General features: G+C 35.0%; 1 protein-coding gene across 1 annotated transcript in view; it reads left to right on the top strand.

Annotated features, from left to right (window-relative positions):
• Abcd1 (ATP binding cassette subfamily D) overlaps positions 1 to 17,267 on the top strand; it is a 397,244-nt gene extending 379,977 nt beyond the window's left edge. The window contains exon 11 of the mRNA XM_069838061.1: positions 16,379 to 17,267. Within this exon, the coding sequence (XP_069694162.1) occupies positions 16,379 to 16,444 (66 nt within the window). The 3' untranslated portion in view covers positions 16,445 to 17,267. The remainder of the gene's footprint in view (positions 1 to 16,378) is intronic.
• The last annotated feature ends 522 nt before the right edge of the window (positions 17,268 to 17,789 follow it).

Raw genomic sequence — 17,789 nt, 5'->3', positions numbered from 1 at the left:
TGGTTCCTGTGATTTCTGAAGTGAAAACCGTTCAATTTATAAGGAATTTTTTTGTGGAGATGCAGTTGATTGTATATGCAAGCCTAGATCATATAGTATATATGATCTAGGATGCAAGGTGTAAAAGTGCCTAAACTAACTGACCCCAGTGCTGTCATGGAGGCCACACGAGTCCATATATCGTATGGAACCTACAATTTTTTTTTAATTAATCGTATGGGGAAATGAAAATTTTGTCTGTAAGGAGCCATACGGCATATGAGTGCCTAAGTTTTGTACTTGGAGATCTATACAGATCTTAGATCATCTCTTGCTGTTCCTACTGTACCTACCGGTATTTTGTTTGATGTTCATATACAAAAATTATCCACCTCTTCAGCACTGGAATCCAGAATTATATAACATAATGGTTGAAAAACAAGAAGTGCTGCAAATATACACTCCCAAGATTCATCGAGACAAGTGTGCATCAATGGTGGTGCTACATGTTGTATTCTTCAAATCAAACTTGTACAATTAAATTGTAAAGCAAAGCAATTTTACTTCTTCTTTAATATTAAAAAAATTATAATTAAATGACAATTGGAGAGAGAGAGAGAGGAGAGTAAAATATATTTCAAGGGAGAAAACAAGGAGTGGGGTGCATGGCCAAGAAAAAAATTACCATGACAGCACTGACCAAACCTAACCTGTTACAGGCTCATGTATGCCAGGTGAAGAAGCTGAGTATGAAGGAAACTACCTCAGCGCTAGTTTAACTCTTATAGATGAACTATATAAAGAACTTCAAGTGTCAATATTGTCTCAAAGGTTTCTGTGTAACAAACTTCATTTAGAAATGTCCATCTGCGACTATGTTAACTGCAGAAGAAGAAAGAAATATTGTCGTAATATGAAGTTACTCAAATTTCCAATTAAGGACAAGGAAAGGCTACAAAAATTATTTTTGATTTCATCCTTATAAATTGAACGATTTTCGCTTCAGAAATCACCGTAACTACTCAGCACTAGTTTAAGTAATTTAAGGACCAGTATAAATGAAATTTGATTAAAGTGAGAAAGAAATTCGTAAGGGAGGCGGTCAGGAGGGATTGAGGTTGTCTACTAATTCGTTACAAACAACTATTATAGACTATTTCATTTGACTAACGATGATTTGTAGAGAGCAAAATACCTACAGTAGGGTAAAGATTTGAAATCAGTATGTTTATGAGAACGGATATAAAAGTGTCAGAAAAATAACAGAATTACCGTATATTGCAATTAACTCTGCATTGGCAGAGAAACCGCACAGGGTATCGTAAATCTGCTGAAAATTAGAAAATTGTGTAAAAAAATGCATTCAGAGCGAATTTTCCAGCCTGATAATATCCCGCCCACGTTATGGTCATAATTCAATACCGTAAGACTGATATGAAACGAATACTAGAACAATTTGTTAACCAAAAACGATGTTCAGTAGTTATTTAACAACATACAGAGCAAATAAAAACACAAACGCATATTCTAGCAATAGTTCAGATGAAAAGAAAATGATTAGTACGACCGCTTATTCGTAAAAAGAACACTGCCAGCTGTGTAGCCTACATGAAGCAATATATCAGGCCTACGTTAAGAACACGTTGAATTTAATGTGGACGAGAAACGTACAGTTATTATTTATCTGCTTCCATATCGCATCATATAATACACCTGTAAAATGAAAACATGTAGGCCCAGCAAAAAGGAAACATGTTTGGGGGGAGGGAGTTGTAATTCTTCCCCTTTCGGATAAATTTCAGAAGAGGGATACCTGTTTTTCCTTCATATTCAAAAATTGTAATCTTGTGCACACAAAATAAATTAGTGCCTTTTCGTGAGCATCATGATGTGCCTTCAACAAACGCAGACAAATCTGCTCTTTTTTAGTATTTTGTGATAATTGTTGCTAGTGAGGTATTGTATACTGAAAATTAAAAACAATTAGATATCGTACATCAAATGATGACAGATTATATATTGAACGCAAACAACATTATATCAGCCATGTACCAAAATGTCATCTATGTGTGTTGATGAATTTGGGTAAAACAAGCTTCTGTACGCTACAATTTAGCAACACATCAAAATAACATAACCTCACATTACAATGAGAAAGAAATTTGGAGGTGGCATGACGTAACAAAGTCATCCCACAGTCGTATTACTCTATGTACTGTTCAGGTACTCTGCCATCTAGTGTTTGTTATCGCAAGCTCATTTCTCGACACTAGCGACGCATAGCGTCCGTTATTTTCCAGTTGCGTCCAAATTTAATATAAGCTTGGCTGATCTGTTTTATATATGATCTAGGCCGTAACCAAAGATGTTGTACAGTTATTTGACAACATATAGAGCGAACAGAAATACAAAATGCATATTGTAGTAATAGTTTGGATGAAAAGAAAATTATTAGTATTAACTAACAAAACACTGCCAGCTGCATAAGGCATTACATTAGGCCTATGTTCTAAACACATGGTTGCTTTTATGTGGACGTCAAATGTTTCAGTTTGAAATATAAGTAGGCCTACCATGCATTAGCTTTTTATCACAGCTATAGTATGAAATAAATGTTACATGCATGAATTATTCATATAATAGAACTCAGAACATCTTGCCTATTGATTAATTATTATTATTATTATTATTATTATTATTATTACTATTATTATTATTATTATTATTATTATTGTTATTATTATTGACTTCGTTAAATGTTGTCTTACAGCTTTTTTATGTAAAGTCGTGTTGTACCGATAACTTTAACTGTGTGGTGACAGCTGCTCTTTATGTACTACTTTCTTTTAGTTGATTATTTAATGACGCTGTATAAATTACTAGTTTATTTAGCTTCGATGGTATTGATGATAGTGAGATGGTATTTGACGAGATGAGGCCAAGGATTCGCAATAGATTAACTGACATTCACCTTACGGTTGGGGATATCCGAGAAAAACCCAACCAGGTAATCAGTCCAAGCGAGAATCGAACCCGCGCCCGAGCGCAACTGTGGATCAGCAGGCCTTAGTCGACTGAGCTACGCCGATAGCTCTTTATGTACTTCTATGGTCAGTTTAACAAGTTTAAAATGTGATTCTCAGGGGAATCTGGGGACTCATTCTCTAAAATATATTCCTATAATTGTAGAAAGATTGTACAGTATAAGCAGGACGAATAGAAGAAATATTGTACTTCCTTCTACACTTTCCCATTGTCGGTGGCGGGCCTGACAATTAGTGGCACTTCGATCGCTAGAATCTCGAAAATATATTTGTCACGCGTTTAATGATGAAAGTTGCTAGGGATTGTTAATATGCTTTGTTGTTCAGGGTCATGTAGATGTCTTCAATTTGTTGTGCTTTGAAGTAACCAGTGACAAAAGAATATTGTGTGGTGGTTTACGAAATAAATACAAAAATGCCGTACTGTTTTGTTCCGGGTTGTAGATCGGAATATAGTAAAAATAGTGTAACAAGACGTTTTTTTTTTATCTCCCAAAGAAAAAGATGAATTTGGGAAATGGGTCAGAGCGATTCCGCGGAAAAATAGGCAGCTTTCGGTAAATAACTGATCACACTATTTTAATATAAACAGAGTTGAAAATTACAACCAGGTGTTGTACCTCACATTTTCCCTAATTTACCGACATAATGAAATATATGAAAATAAACGTTGCGGTGTGGTAATATTTGATGATGTCAAACTCAGAGAAGAAATTCAATTTAATAATTATTCCCTTAAATTGGATGTATTTGTTGATTCCGGAGATCTCACGACTTATGTCTAAAAGAAAGAATTAGCAAATCATGCATTAGTATTTATGTTTATGCCATTTATGCAAGATTGGATTCAACCAATTACTATTTACACCAGCAGAAACGCAACTCCAGGTGATATTCTCGCTAAAATTCTTATACAAGTTATACTACAATTAGAAGCAGTTGGGACGAGAGTACCTAGTCGGTTTCACTTATGATGGCAGTCAAACATATAGAAAGGCCTGGAAGTCTTAGAAATCAATGTAAAAAAATTCCAGCATAATACTCTATTCCTAATCCGTTCGACGAAAAAAAGAAACATACGGGCATTCTCAGATTTTGTGCACATACTGCAATGCATAAGTATTTATTTCAAAGATAAAATCGAACTCTCTTGCAAGGAGAAAAATATCAATTTTAGTTTTTATAGGAGACTTTTTAAGGAAGACTTATCTGGATGTGCAGGTCTTTGGGTTTGTCCCAAGTTGACAAGAGCTCATTTAGATCTTTCGTCCTTTAAGAGAATGGATGCCAGACTCGCATTCCAACTCTTCAGCAACAGTGTCGCCAAAGGCCACAAATTTTATCGGGAAGTAGGATCATCGGGTTTCGAAGGCAATGAGGGCACTGAAGAATTTACAAACTGTATTGCCATCGCATTAAATTCACACATTTCTGCTAAGGCTCTTTATAAAGACTCTTATGATCACAAATTTCTTACTGATTTTCTTCAGTGTCTCACAACTACAACCAACACATTTGCATCTGCTACAACGTTTAGTCCACACCTGTGGAGTAACGGTCAGCGCGTCTGGCTGCGAAACCAGGTGGCCCGGGTTCGAATCCCGGTCGGGGCAAGTTACCTGGTTGAGGTTTTTTCCGGGGTTTTCCCTCAACCCAATACGAGCAAATGCTGGGTAACTTTCGGTGCTGGACCCCGGACTCATTTCACCGGCATTATCACCTTCATATCATTCAGACGCTAAATAACCTAGATGTTGATACAGCGTCGTAAAATAACCCAATAAAATAAAAATACAACGTTTAATAGTAACCCTGCAAAGTACCTTAGAAATGAGCAAATGGCTCTGGAGCAAAGGATACAAATATATCCTAACAGGGAAACTCGCCCAATACCCCTTGGGGAACATCACTTCGGAATTTTGTCTTCACTCAGTTCAGATGATCATCCTTCGATGATAGATTTCACCCATATGTATTTACTACGAAGTAGATCTTTAACATTGCTGGAAACTCTGAAACGAATAGTAATGATGAAGTACTTACATCGTTTGTGAACCAAATTGCGAAAATTAGCGCGAATTGTGAAATTACGCAACAAGACAAATAAGGAGACTGTAGAAACTTATATAAAATAAAAAAAAAAATGTTATTCATGAAAAAATACATGGTCAAGACTGTGAAAGTGCTGTGCCCGAGTTGGTAAATACCACTCCTGCTGCGTTGATTGACAGATGTTTAGTGTATCATGTGGCCGGTTATGTCGTAAATCATTCCTCTAAGTGTACCTTCTGTGCCCTTTGACAGGAATGTAATAGGTCTAAACATTGTGCAGCTCTCATCCAAATCAAAGGCTACCGATCAGGTAGGAACGACAGTTTTTTAACCCATCCTTCCCAAGCTGTGTATGACGTACTTATTCAAACAGAAATTAAAATTAAAGAAAAGATTAGCTCAGCAAGTGCAGTGTGGGATGACACCTTCTATCTTACCACCATTGACGCTCTTTCAATCCAGTCTTCGGGAGCAGGTTGTTGCAGAGAACACATCATGGATATTATTCCTAAATTAGTCTACCACTACTTAAAGTGCCGATTCTTCTTCAGGACAAAGTAAATCCGAAGATTTTTACAAGCTCGTAAATCCGTCAATTATTCATCTCTCAAACTCTCAAAGGTAGCAGGCAACTAATCATGGTGAGTAATTTAATTCATTTATAGACACGTAAAATATAATTCAACTCTATTTACTAACAGTTTGTAGGTTTTTTCTCTCCCTGAATTTGCAACTTATTACGAAAAGATTATTTAAATACTGAACTTATAATTGCTTTCACAATGTATCAGATCCCATTGTATTTTCTGTTACAAACAGTCATAATAGTATTGCCTGATAGATGACTATTAATTATGAATAAGGGACTGTAAAGGTATTTCTTAAGTTATAAATAGCCGGGTTAAATGGAAGAAATTTGCTTTTAAAAAGGACTACATTCAGCGTAACAAGTACCGTACTGTGAACTCCTTCATAGTCACGCTCATAGCAGTAACAGTGCCGTGTTGCGGCGGATCCGTGTAAACTCACAGAGTGTGTACACTATTTCTTCTATTCGTCCTGGTATAAGTGTTCTACTGTTAGATTACATTATTTTTCGCATGATGTAAGAGAGACCCTTGGGTGGTAATATGCTATTATTCTCTATCAACATCTGTATAATCGCTCTTTCACTTTAACGACATATTTCTACATTCTTAGATGATGGTATGACAAGACTCCCATTATTCTTCCGTTAAAAAAATAAATTGGGTCTTCAGATTTATTACACCATATTTTCTTAATGATTTAACACTAGGAGGACCGGACCCATCATTCTGTCGGGTACCGCAGGTTTAAATAATTAGTAGTTGAAAGCTTTTCATCCTATGACTCTCATGATTTACGACTTTTATTTTATCTTTATGATGTATAATTCCTGAAAATATTGGACTTTTATGATCTTTCCGAAGGATGTTACAAGCAATTACTACTAGAGACACCATCGCTCATCATTTTGACGAGTGCCAAGTTTCAGAATGGCCATGCCTACACACCAAAAGTCTTTCAAATTTATATTGTTGCAGCAAGGTTTAGAGTTCATTTCGACCTCTACGAGGATTTATGTGTCTTTGGCAGGTCCTTTGTCGGTATCTAAAAATAAAATATTACTTTCTGAGTGTGTTGATTTGACACGTGTGCGCTGTGTTTTTCGGCAAAAATTCATTTTCACAATGACAGCCTCTGGAGACAAACGTTATTTGACAAAATAAGAAATTGACTAGCCTATTTGATGAATATGTCTGGTAACGAATCAGAAGGTGAAGATCCCCGTGATCTGGTCTGTACGACCACGCTGATAAGGACTCAGATTATGTTCTGAGTAGAGATGAAATTAGTGACTTTTCAGATGCTGATTTGTCGCATAATGTGAGGCAAGATAACGAGCAACCAAAACAGTCAGCTAATACTTCATCTACAGGAGGTAGGCTACATAATTTATTATTAGGTATTTGTTGTTATTATTATTATTATTATTATTATTATTCCTTTAATTATTTATTATTCTTGTTCTTATTCTTGTTATTTACAGCACGATATTTTTTTGCAAATAGTAAGTTATTCAATTCGAATTATCACAGCAGCAATATTAAAATTTCACTGTGCTAGACCTTGCCACAATCAAAATATGGATTCTATGCAAGAAGGTAATGGGTGACAAAGTTTCTTGGTGCCAGTTCATTTTCAAATTGGGAGAAGAACTAGCAGTTAGATATGTAACCACTAGACCATCAGACCCTCTTCCTGAAAGAATTCCTCAGAAGAGCAGCGTTTGCAAGACATGTCAGATTGGAGGATGTAGAAAGAAGAATGGAAGTAAAAATCAGTGTGCAGTGTGCTTCAAGTACGTATGTGGACCGTGTTTAGCAAGTTTCGAGTGTACCTGTAAGGTGTTTTGATGCAGTCTGTGGCTTTGAAATCATGAAAGGATTCCAATTTTTGTGTGTTTTGTTGATACCAATACTTTTATTCTTGTTTACAGTGTAACGCATAGTGTTTAAATGTGAAAATTATTCCCTTCATTTATACTTAGATTTCTTAAGATGAACTCAATAGTTATTAAAGTTGAAAGAATCTCATATCCTAGAGATAAATGATACATATTCCGTGAAAATACTAAAAAATGATCTAAACAAACATTGCTGTTCAAAAGTGTTAAATATTTGGAAAGAAAACCTAATAAACCTGCACCCGTCAAAATGACAGGTGCAGTCCTTGTAGGTAGGCAGTAACTCTGGCCCTCCTAGTGTTAACAACAAAGCCAGCAATGCATATAATCACATTTTCATAATATTCTGTCATTGAGAATGGTGTAAGAATAAGGGAACTGTAATGAATATCTGCAGTTGAGAGTTCTAAAGAGTCTATCGCATCTGATTCTCAAAACACTGAGGATTATTATTACAATGCATTAGGTGTTTGGAAAATATCACTGGGTATATAGGCATCTTTTTGCGGACATCTCCCTCTTTGCAATGTAACTTAAATAAGTATTTACGTATTTGCTAACGTATATAAAATAACATAAATAAAAATGTTCCATGTATTCAGTCATTGGAAATATAAATAAACTAATAAGTATATTTATGAGCAGTATAAACATTTATATTTGAAGCAATGCTTAGTTACAGTATTCAGATTTACTTATTGTACGTTAGAAAATACGTAAATAAGTTCAGTTATATTACAGTGAAGGGGAATGTCCGCTAAGAAAACGTCTATATACCCAATGGTATTTTCTAAACTCCATATGCTTTATAGAAACAATAAATTGTGCTTCCATAACATAGTGTCGCGCATACCTGCACGAGAGGTTTCAAATTTGTACACAACACCAATGGTCATTGTCTGTCTAGATATATAACTACAACGTCTTTGACTACAACATACACAAAGGGATAATCTGCACTGTGTCGCTACCCCTGACTTCTTATTACAAACCAACATTCCTTAATTTAATTAGTAATTAGTTGAAAATATTGTAACAACATTAGAATATACTGAAGTTTCTCAAACATCTGTGTGACTGTATTTTATATTCCCTTATGTACTTTATTTGCTATATTTTCTTTTGTGTACATCTTGGGAGTGAAGGTATAAGAGATAACAGCTAACACTCAGTTGCTGACAGACTGAGGACACGAAGAAGAGGGGGGGAAAAAAAAAATGTCATCGCATCCTCTTAACTTGTGTGACATGTTCTACATCAAAACCATGTCAAAGAACTTTCTGTGTTTCTAAATTAATGCGTAGTACTGTTATCCATACATTGTTATCTTCATTCGTGTTGTTTCTATAATCATCATTTTCAGTCTCCACTACCAAAACCACTACCACTACCACTGCTACTGTAACTTCAGGTAATGGGAGAATTTGCTGTTTGAATAGTATTCATTCTATTGAAGTGATTCCTTCATAGGATCGTGCGTATTTTTTATGTAATATTTTTTTTTAATTCTAATGTATTTCTTTGTTTTTAATTTTAAATTATTAACAAAATTTCCGAAATGTTTTATTTCTTAATGTCAACTCTGAATGATGCTTCACATAATGTCATTTCATAAGAGGTATTTTGAAGCATTTTGAATAGCTTGCTGGGACTACCTGATTTATTGCGAGGGGAGTAATATAACATAAAATCGCAATTTCATTGTTCTTATTGCATATGCAACCACTTTTGTGGGGATTTTTGTGTAGCCAGTCAGAGTTTTCTCTTTTCTGAGAAGTGCAGTATTTAATGATTCAGCTTTCGATTCTGTTTGTTCCATAGTATGTATTTTACCCAGTAATGTCATGGTTTCGTACATCTGGGATATGAATGAATGAACCTGCTGTGTTCCATAAAGAGCTAGGGTCTCCTAAGAAAGGGAAAACCTCACTTATATAACTCATGTGAAATGGGCCTCATGGACAAGACACATTACCAGATTTTCTCAGGCATATAAACAGTTTACAACCCCAGATCCATTTCACTATGGAGGTTGAAACGGACTGTAAACTCCCATTTCTGGACATCCTTATCTCCAGAAATAACAACAGATCTCTTGGCCATGCGGTATACTGTAAACCCACACCCACCAACTTGTATCTGAATGCGAATAGTTTCCATCACAAACCTCAGTGGATGGGTATACTAAACACACTGGCCCATAGAGCAGTCTCTATATCAGACCCGGAGCAATTGGACACCGAATTTCAACACTTGAAACTCACCCTCCAGCAGAATGGATATTTAGCTAAAGACATTATGGCCTCTTTGAATAGAGCAAGACACAAGAAGAAGCAGCAGCAGCCCATCACGGACTCACAAGAAGCGGAAAAACCAGCCATAGCCTGTCTACCATTCACAGGGAAGTTGTCGGGAAAGATAAGCAGACTGCTCTACAAGCATGGAATAAAAACAATCCACAAACCTCCGCCAAAAATTAGGAACAAGGTCAGATCAGTAAAAGACGATCTAGGCCTCAGAGTACCAGGGATCTGCTGCATTCCGTGTGAATGTGAGGCTGCTTACATTGGACAGATGGGACGCACAATAACTACGCATCTTTCGGAACATCAAAGAAGCATCAGATTAATGCAGCCCGAAAAATCCGGATTGGCTGAACACTGTATTGAAAAAACCCATAGGGCTAATTTTAATAACACCGAGGTCCTGGCGAAGTGTTCGGGCTACTGGGATAGAAGAGTAAAGGAAATCCTGGCCATAGCAGCAGAACGCGGTAACCTGAATCGGGACTCGGGTCTCCAACTAAGCATTGCGTGGGCACCGGCTATTAAATTTCTCAACTCCCAGATGACGGGCCGTCATCAGCAGAGGACACATAAGAACTTGTCTGCCGAGTCCATCGTGAGACCTGCAGTCAATCAGCTGAACAGCACAAAACAAGACGACACATCGGCCGTGTTCATGTCCCGGTCTGCACTAATAAGAGCCAATCAGTGCACAGCTCCTCGGCTGACTACTCCCTCTGAGACTATAAATTAAGGAGCTGGGTACCCTTAGTTATCACTTAACCCTGAAGATGAGGAAGATGAACATCCTCGAAATGTCAGTGGATCACCAACTTATGACCTGGCTGGAAGCCCGAGAAAATTTTGAGTTATCTCGTTGCCGGGAAAGCTTCAGTAATGTTTTTATAACTTTACACAGTAGAACATTTATGAGCCTGAACAGACTTCCAAGGGAACTGTTAATGACCAGATGTTGAAACTTCTCCTCATACTGCTCAGTTAGTTCTTCACAGTACATAGACAAATAGTAGATACAGTAGTTGAGATTCCATTCTCTTGTCACATGACATGAGGAATAACCTTGTGCATGCTTCAACAACTGAGGTTACTGGAGCTACTCAATATGTTCAATACTCTTTCATTCAAACTTTAATTTTTTACTCTAATATTTTATTTTTTTATAATTATGTATCCTCTATGAGATGTAATAATGTTTGCAATTTTAGGCTGGTATCAATGTGAACTCATCGATTTTCTCATTAATTACACCATTCTGTTCAATAAAAAGTTTTGGTTATTGATTAGTTGGTGAACTTCTGACTTGAGACGGTTTTTCATCTTCTAAATATGATGTCTGTATACTGCCAATCGAAAAATGAATATGACAGTATAAAGCAGCGGTTAAATTAATATGAGAATATAGTATACTTACTGTATTTTCTCAAATACCCTGCACCCTCGAATAAGCACACTTCCCAATTTTGAAAGGCGCCAAAAAAATTTCACCAAATGTATTCACGACCAATTAAAAACAATTAAATAAATTAAACACAAATACAGTCCAGTTAAGAATAAAGTTTATCCTGAAACAGGAAACATTTAAAACCCATCCTATGGGTACACAATATATGCATGTCAGTTGTCTTGCTTAATCAGCCATTACATGATATCCTGCAACAATAATGTCACGCATTAGTAAATCACCTACCTTTATTTTGTATGATACTACGTAGTTTGTTATAATGAATAGCTCCTATCACTATTAACGTCTTCGTTCTGCGCTGTTTTTGTTATCACCATCGTCATTGCTTGAACACTCGTCTTCACTCTCACTTCTCCTTAACAATCGCCCTCTGTTCCGTCCAGCTGATTGGAGATGCTACACTTTCATGTGTGCCCATGCATCATGGATCCATGAAAATATAAGATGCACAAACTATACACTTATCATATTTGAACCTGATTCTGACACATGTATGCTATTCCAAATGCCATTCAACAATGTTAACTACTGAATACTGGCAGGGGAAGATAATGGGATGTGTCACCACCTTAGGAGTTGTGTGGAAGGAAAATTGGGCAATGTTGCCAACTTCATTTCGAATAAGCTATGCACCCATATTTTTACTTGTATATTTCGGAAAAAAAAAATGCGTGGAGTATTCGAGAAAATACAGCATGTATAAGCTTCTGTAACTATTCAAGAAAAAGTTTTGGTAACCCATGTAAATTAATATGGCTGAAGTAATGAATTTTAGTGACTTGGTTGAAATAATTTACCTATGATCATCAGTGTATAGATCTTGTTCCAGCACACGTACAATGTCCATTGTGCAATGCACTTTTCTCTACCACAGCTCATTTCACTCTGAATAACCCATTTGTTTGTATTCAGTGACATTTTACAGCACCCAAGCTCCTTCTCTGTTTTGGTTTCGATTTTTTTTTTTTTTTGTGTTGGAGCAAAACTTCCATTGAAGCAGATATTAACACTAATTTGTGATAGGAAGTCAGATTTTCCTACAATTAATTGCGGCATAACACCCCTCCTACCCATGATAGTTCACATTCATACTAGTGCTTTTAATTTCTAACTGTTGACAGTATTTAATTACCCAGTATGCAATTAAGCATGGCCACAGATGATTTTTTGCTGGAAAGCATTAATTACTTTAGAAACTACTTTTTATAATACTTAACCTTTTTATCATCAACCTTAGGTTCTTCTTAAATAACAAACTACAGTCATTAGAGGAATTATATAAGCCATACTTTCAACACAATTTTGGAGAAAATTCAAAACAAAATTTCAAGATAACATTGTTCTAATCTTCGTTTCGAAGAATTGAGTTAGTGTATTAAGAAGTTCATACTAGTGAGTTCTTTCATTTCTTAATCAATTTTTTATTTTTTTATTTTTACAGGTACTTATCTGAACCCTAGTAATGTTTCACAAATTATAATTATAAACTACTTCTGAACAAGGAAAGTGACCAAATTCAATAAATTTTACACTTTGGCAGGTCATTGATAATTTCTTACAGGTACTTATCTGAATGTAGTAATGTTCACAAATTATAATTATAAACACTTCTGAATGAGGAAAATGACCAAATTCAATAAATTTTACACTTCGGCAGGTTATTTAATAGGTTAGACCACTATTGCAGCTTATCACTATCGATGATTCTTCTTGGCATTGTACTAGAAAACAAATTTTGTAGTTCAAACTGGAACATTTATGGATAATAATACATAGATTTTGTTAAGTAACTTGTGAGCATTACGTTGTTTAGCAACATAGGGACAAAGATGAGTGGTATTTAGTTTTCAGGAATGCAGTGAACATCACACAGATTATAAATGTAATATGTTAAATAAAAGAATGCTTAAATATGATCAGGAATTTTAGTGCAGTCATATTCATCCTTCACCTTTATAAAGCATGGTAGTTAGGTGATACATATTTGAGAAGTTCTTTTAAATTTTTCATTTATTTGGTTTCATATTAGTACATCCCCCCCATATCTTTATATCATACATACTGATAATACTAACATTCATTTTGTTTCTTTGAATACATGACAAAATATAAAACTGCTAATTGGCAACAATGTCTTAGACTGTGGTTGCATAGTACTTTGTCATTTTAAGGATAAGGACAGAAATAAAATGTTCTGTAACTCTCAAAAACATTTTTTTTTTCAGTAAATTTCTATTCTACTAACAGGGAACTATTAATGATGTCATGTCGAAACCTCCACTCAAACTGTGCATGCTAATTGTAATGGCATGGAAACTTAATTGGAATATTGCATTAAGAAACAACGGCATGTATTTAGAGAGACTATTTGAGTTGCCCTCCATGAATACCTACAATGTCATGTGCACTCATTGCACTTCACCACCTAAGTGAGCATTATCTACTCATGGCTGGGAGCTACTCAGTTTTTCGATATTGATGCTTTATTTTTGCAAACGTACATTGAATATAGTGAACTAATTGGATACTATTCTGCACAACGTAGACACAGGTGCTGATAACTAATTAACGGGATCCGAGGACTGTGACAAGGTTAGAGTGGATGAGGTAAGGGGATAGCTAAGTGGCAGGAAGCTGAGGACTATGACAAATTTTAAGTGGGTTCGATGAGAGAATAGCTGACAGGAGGTCGAGAACTCTGACATGGTTAGAGTGGGTTAGTTAAGTGATATAAAGTTTATATTTGCATCGTCAATTTTTACTGTTTTTGAACTATTCTAGTAAATAAAAAAAAATCTTTATATTTCACAAACCCTGGTATTTTAAACATCATACTATTAAAAAATCATGCCTTCTAGGCAATTTTTCCATCCAAAAATATTATGTGCCCATTCTGTATAGAATCCCCAACTAATTCTTTATAAATGATTTCTATCTACTGTAGAAGTCTTATCCGTGTTCGCACTTTTTGAGAGAAGGTTTCAACAAGAGCTCATTAGCAGTTCTCTTGTAAGTAGTTTACAAATATTAACAACAGAAGACACTATTATCTCATTTTCGTCATCTGAGAGGATTAGGCTACTTTTACGAGGCACGTCCAGAAAGTAAGTTTCCCTGGGCCGTTTACAGAAAGAAAAACAATTTCATGGAAAGATTTATTAGAACAGATACAGTAATTTTTTAGCTATTTTTCAACATATTTTCCACCAGAAATGAGACATTTGTCATACCATGGGATCAACAGAGAGGTGCAGATGGCTGTCACACACTGGTTCCAATCCCAGGCTGCAGACTTATATGACACAGGAATACAAAAGTTGATCCCACATTATGACAATTGACTCAGTTCCGGTGGGTAATAAGTTTAAAAATAACTTAACAATTGCTGTATCTGTTTCCAATTAATCTTTCCATGAAATTGTATTTTCTTTCTGCAAATGGCACAAGGAAAACTTACTTTCTGGGCTGCGCTCATACATTCAGTTTCCTAAATGTATTTTACAATTTATTTGTGTTATGTATATTACTCTTTCATTTATATTGATGCACTTCAGCCAAATAACTGTAACATCAACTTTCCCTTCTGTGAGCTGTGAGACCATGTGAATTTCGTGTTGAACAAAAATGGCATTGTTTACAAATTTTCTATATGTAATTTTGTTTCACTTGCCATGGTTTAATCATTTGTCCATAATGAACAATTACTGATTCAGGACTATATATATACAGTGAAACCTGTTTAAGACGGAAGTGACATGGTCCTAATTTTTTTTCCGTTGTGGACAGGTTTCCGTATTATTCAGGTGTGACATTAAAATGGAATATTTTGTCATTCATATACATGAAAAACAAAATGGCATGCCGCAAACTGCAAGAAGTACAAAATATTCCATTTAACACTCATCACATTAAATCAGCTATCTGTCGCTTATTACGTTGGTGAATCATCTTGATTAAAATCTCATTTTCTGTAGAAATATTATCGTAACTCACTCATTAGTCACTAAACATTACTAAATTTACTAATCTCATTCTATTTAATATCTAACACTATACTTTAATACTGTACTGCATATCACTGCACATTATTAATTAATTGGACTAGAAGCCTTGAATTCTGGTTTATTTAATTTCTTTCCCAGTTCAATAGCTTGCTTTGCAGAACAGATCCAGAAATTGGCTTGTTCTTTGAAAGGTCATGAAGAACCTACTCCCACAACAGTTCATTTATTTTCACATAAACAGTTGCTTTCTGGTTCCTTTTGTGTCACCAATATTGGCCTCACGCCACTCACTCATTATGATCTTTATTTTTTAAAGTGTCACACTTGAGTTTTCCACAACTGTACTTCAATATTAATTCACATAGACTTTATTTCTAATTTTCCTTTATCTCGATAACTTTTACTTCAATGTTAATGCCACATTTTATGCAACTTTTTTTTTTATCTGGAAATCACTACAATTGCGCTCTGTTTAGCTACGACAGCATATGGGTGTGAAGCATTGAAAATCTTTGAAGGGACTCGTCTGCCTAGTCAACAGGGTAATAAAATTTATGACTGACAGGCCAACACACCCTCGTACCCTCTAGAATTTTGCAAAAAAAACTTGTTTTTATCTTAGTGACCTACATATTTCGTATATTCCTTGAAATTACACGCTGTTTCAAAATATAGTTACAAAATATAATATGTGTCCAAAATATTGTTTCCGTTTTGAACAGTAGCAGACAGTTTCCTTTTCCGCGTTGGACAGTTTCCGTTTTATTCAGGAAAAATTACACATAAAACATACAAATTTCGCCGGGACCAATAAATTGTTCCGAAATAGACAGGATTCCGGATTATTCAGGTTCCGATTTGAACAGGTTTCACTGTGTGTGTGTGTATATATATATATATATATATATATATATATATATATATATATATATATAAAATATCATAAATCAACCATGGAAATCCATAGATTTGGCAACAATGTTTGAGTATTAGGGTATGGCGCCATTCAAAGGTAGTATATGAAATTTTCATTTTGATTTCAGGAACTATGCAAGGTGTTGGGTGAGGATACGTCTTCCGTTCCAGTGGAAACTACAACTACAGACTGAGCCCCAATCCAGCATCCTTGTGTTATAAGATCAACAAATCTCTATCTTTCTGTACCTTACAACTGACAGGAATGATACAAAATTCTCTATAAGTAAATCAACTACGAAAACCTTTAATTAAAAAGTTTTTTTTTATCTATGTCTTTTCTCTTTCGATCTTCGAACTTCTTGATATCTTTAAAATTGAGTAGAATTTTCTTATGGATTGTACTGAATTATCACTGTTGTTGGCTTTGTATCATCAGGTGAAGAGTATAAGGCACGCTTAATCAAAGTTCAAAATATACTTACTCTTTAACTACTATTATGATAGAAGTTTGTACACTGAAAATATATCTTAGAATTATTTTAAATTTAATGCCGAGTAGAGCATTAATTAAGAATATAATAACTTCCCTCGAATATTAAATACTGCAGGGTTTCGATCAGTAAATTTTCTTTCATACAACTGATACGAGAATTTGATGCTTTCATATTTCATATTTGTATACAGGTGCAACCTTTATTACTTTACTCTGTTCTGGAAGTAGTACTGTTCCTGTACAGTGCTTTTATATTATTAAAATATCCATTCTAATTTTCTGTATTATGTTTACAAGTTGGTGCATTTGGTACTTAATTTTAAGAAATGAAAATAATAAGAGTATCCATAAAAGTAGCGGTGTCTGATTTAAAGAACTTTTTTTTCTTTTGAATATATGTAACTCTTCTATTCAAATAAGGGTAAATAAAATCAAAAACTCTTTCTAGCATTAAACATAAAATATAATGTTATTCTAAAATAAGTTCTCAGTTTTAAATGGCCATTAATTTGGCAATTTTTTAGATTCTACAAAAAATAAAAGCACCAATTTTTTCGTAAAAAAAATGGGAGTTTATTATAACAAGACGAAACAAGAAAAAAAAAATTAAATATGACCACCACCATGTTGTTCAATAAGAAATAGTTCTTCTATGTTATAAATGGCATTAGTAAGTGTATTCCTTAACTAAAACTATTATCAATCAACTACAAGTTTTTATTAATAGATGTTTGGGAAACATATTAAAAATATTTTGGCCGGTCCAGATATCCAACGAAAACCTATGGTTAAAAACTAAACAAAAACCAGTTGAATTTGAAATTCGGCATAGGAAGTGGGGATGGCTGGGACATACACTTTGCCGACCTCTAGATGACCCCACCAGGAAGGCACTGGATTGGAATCCGCAGGGCAGCAGGGGAATTGGCAGACCCAAGATAACATGGAAACGAACTGTTCTCTCAGAAGCAAAAACGATGGGGAAGCCATGGAGTGAGATTAAGGCATTGGCCAGGAATAGAGTCAGATGGAGAAGCTTTCTG

The sequence above is a fragment of the Periplaneta americana genome, chromosome 10, assembly GCF_040183065.1.
Source record: "Periplaneta americana isolate PAMFEO1 chromosome 10, P.americana_PAMFEO1_priV1, whole genome shotgun sequence".
Classification (NCBI taxonomy): domain Eukaryota; kingdom Metazoa; phylum Arthropoda; class Insecta; order Blattodea; family Blattidae; genus Periplaneta; species Periplaneta americana.
This window is presented reverse-complemented; position numbering and strand designations above follow the sequence as displayed.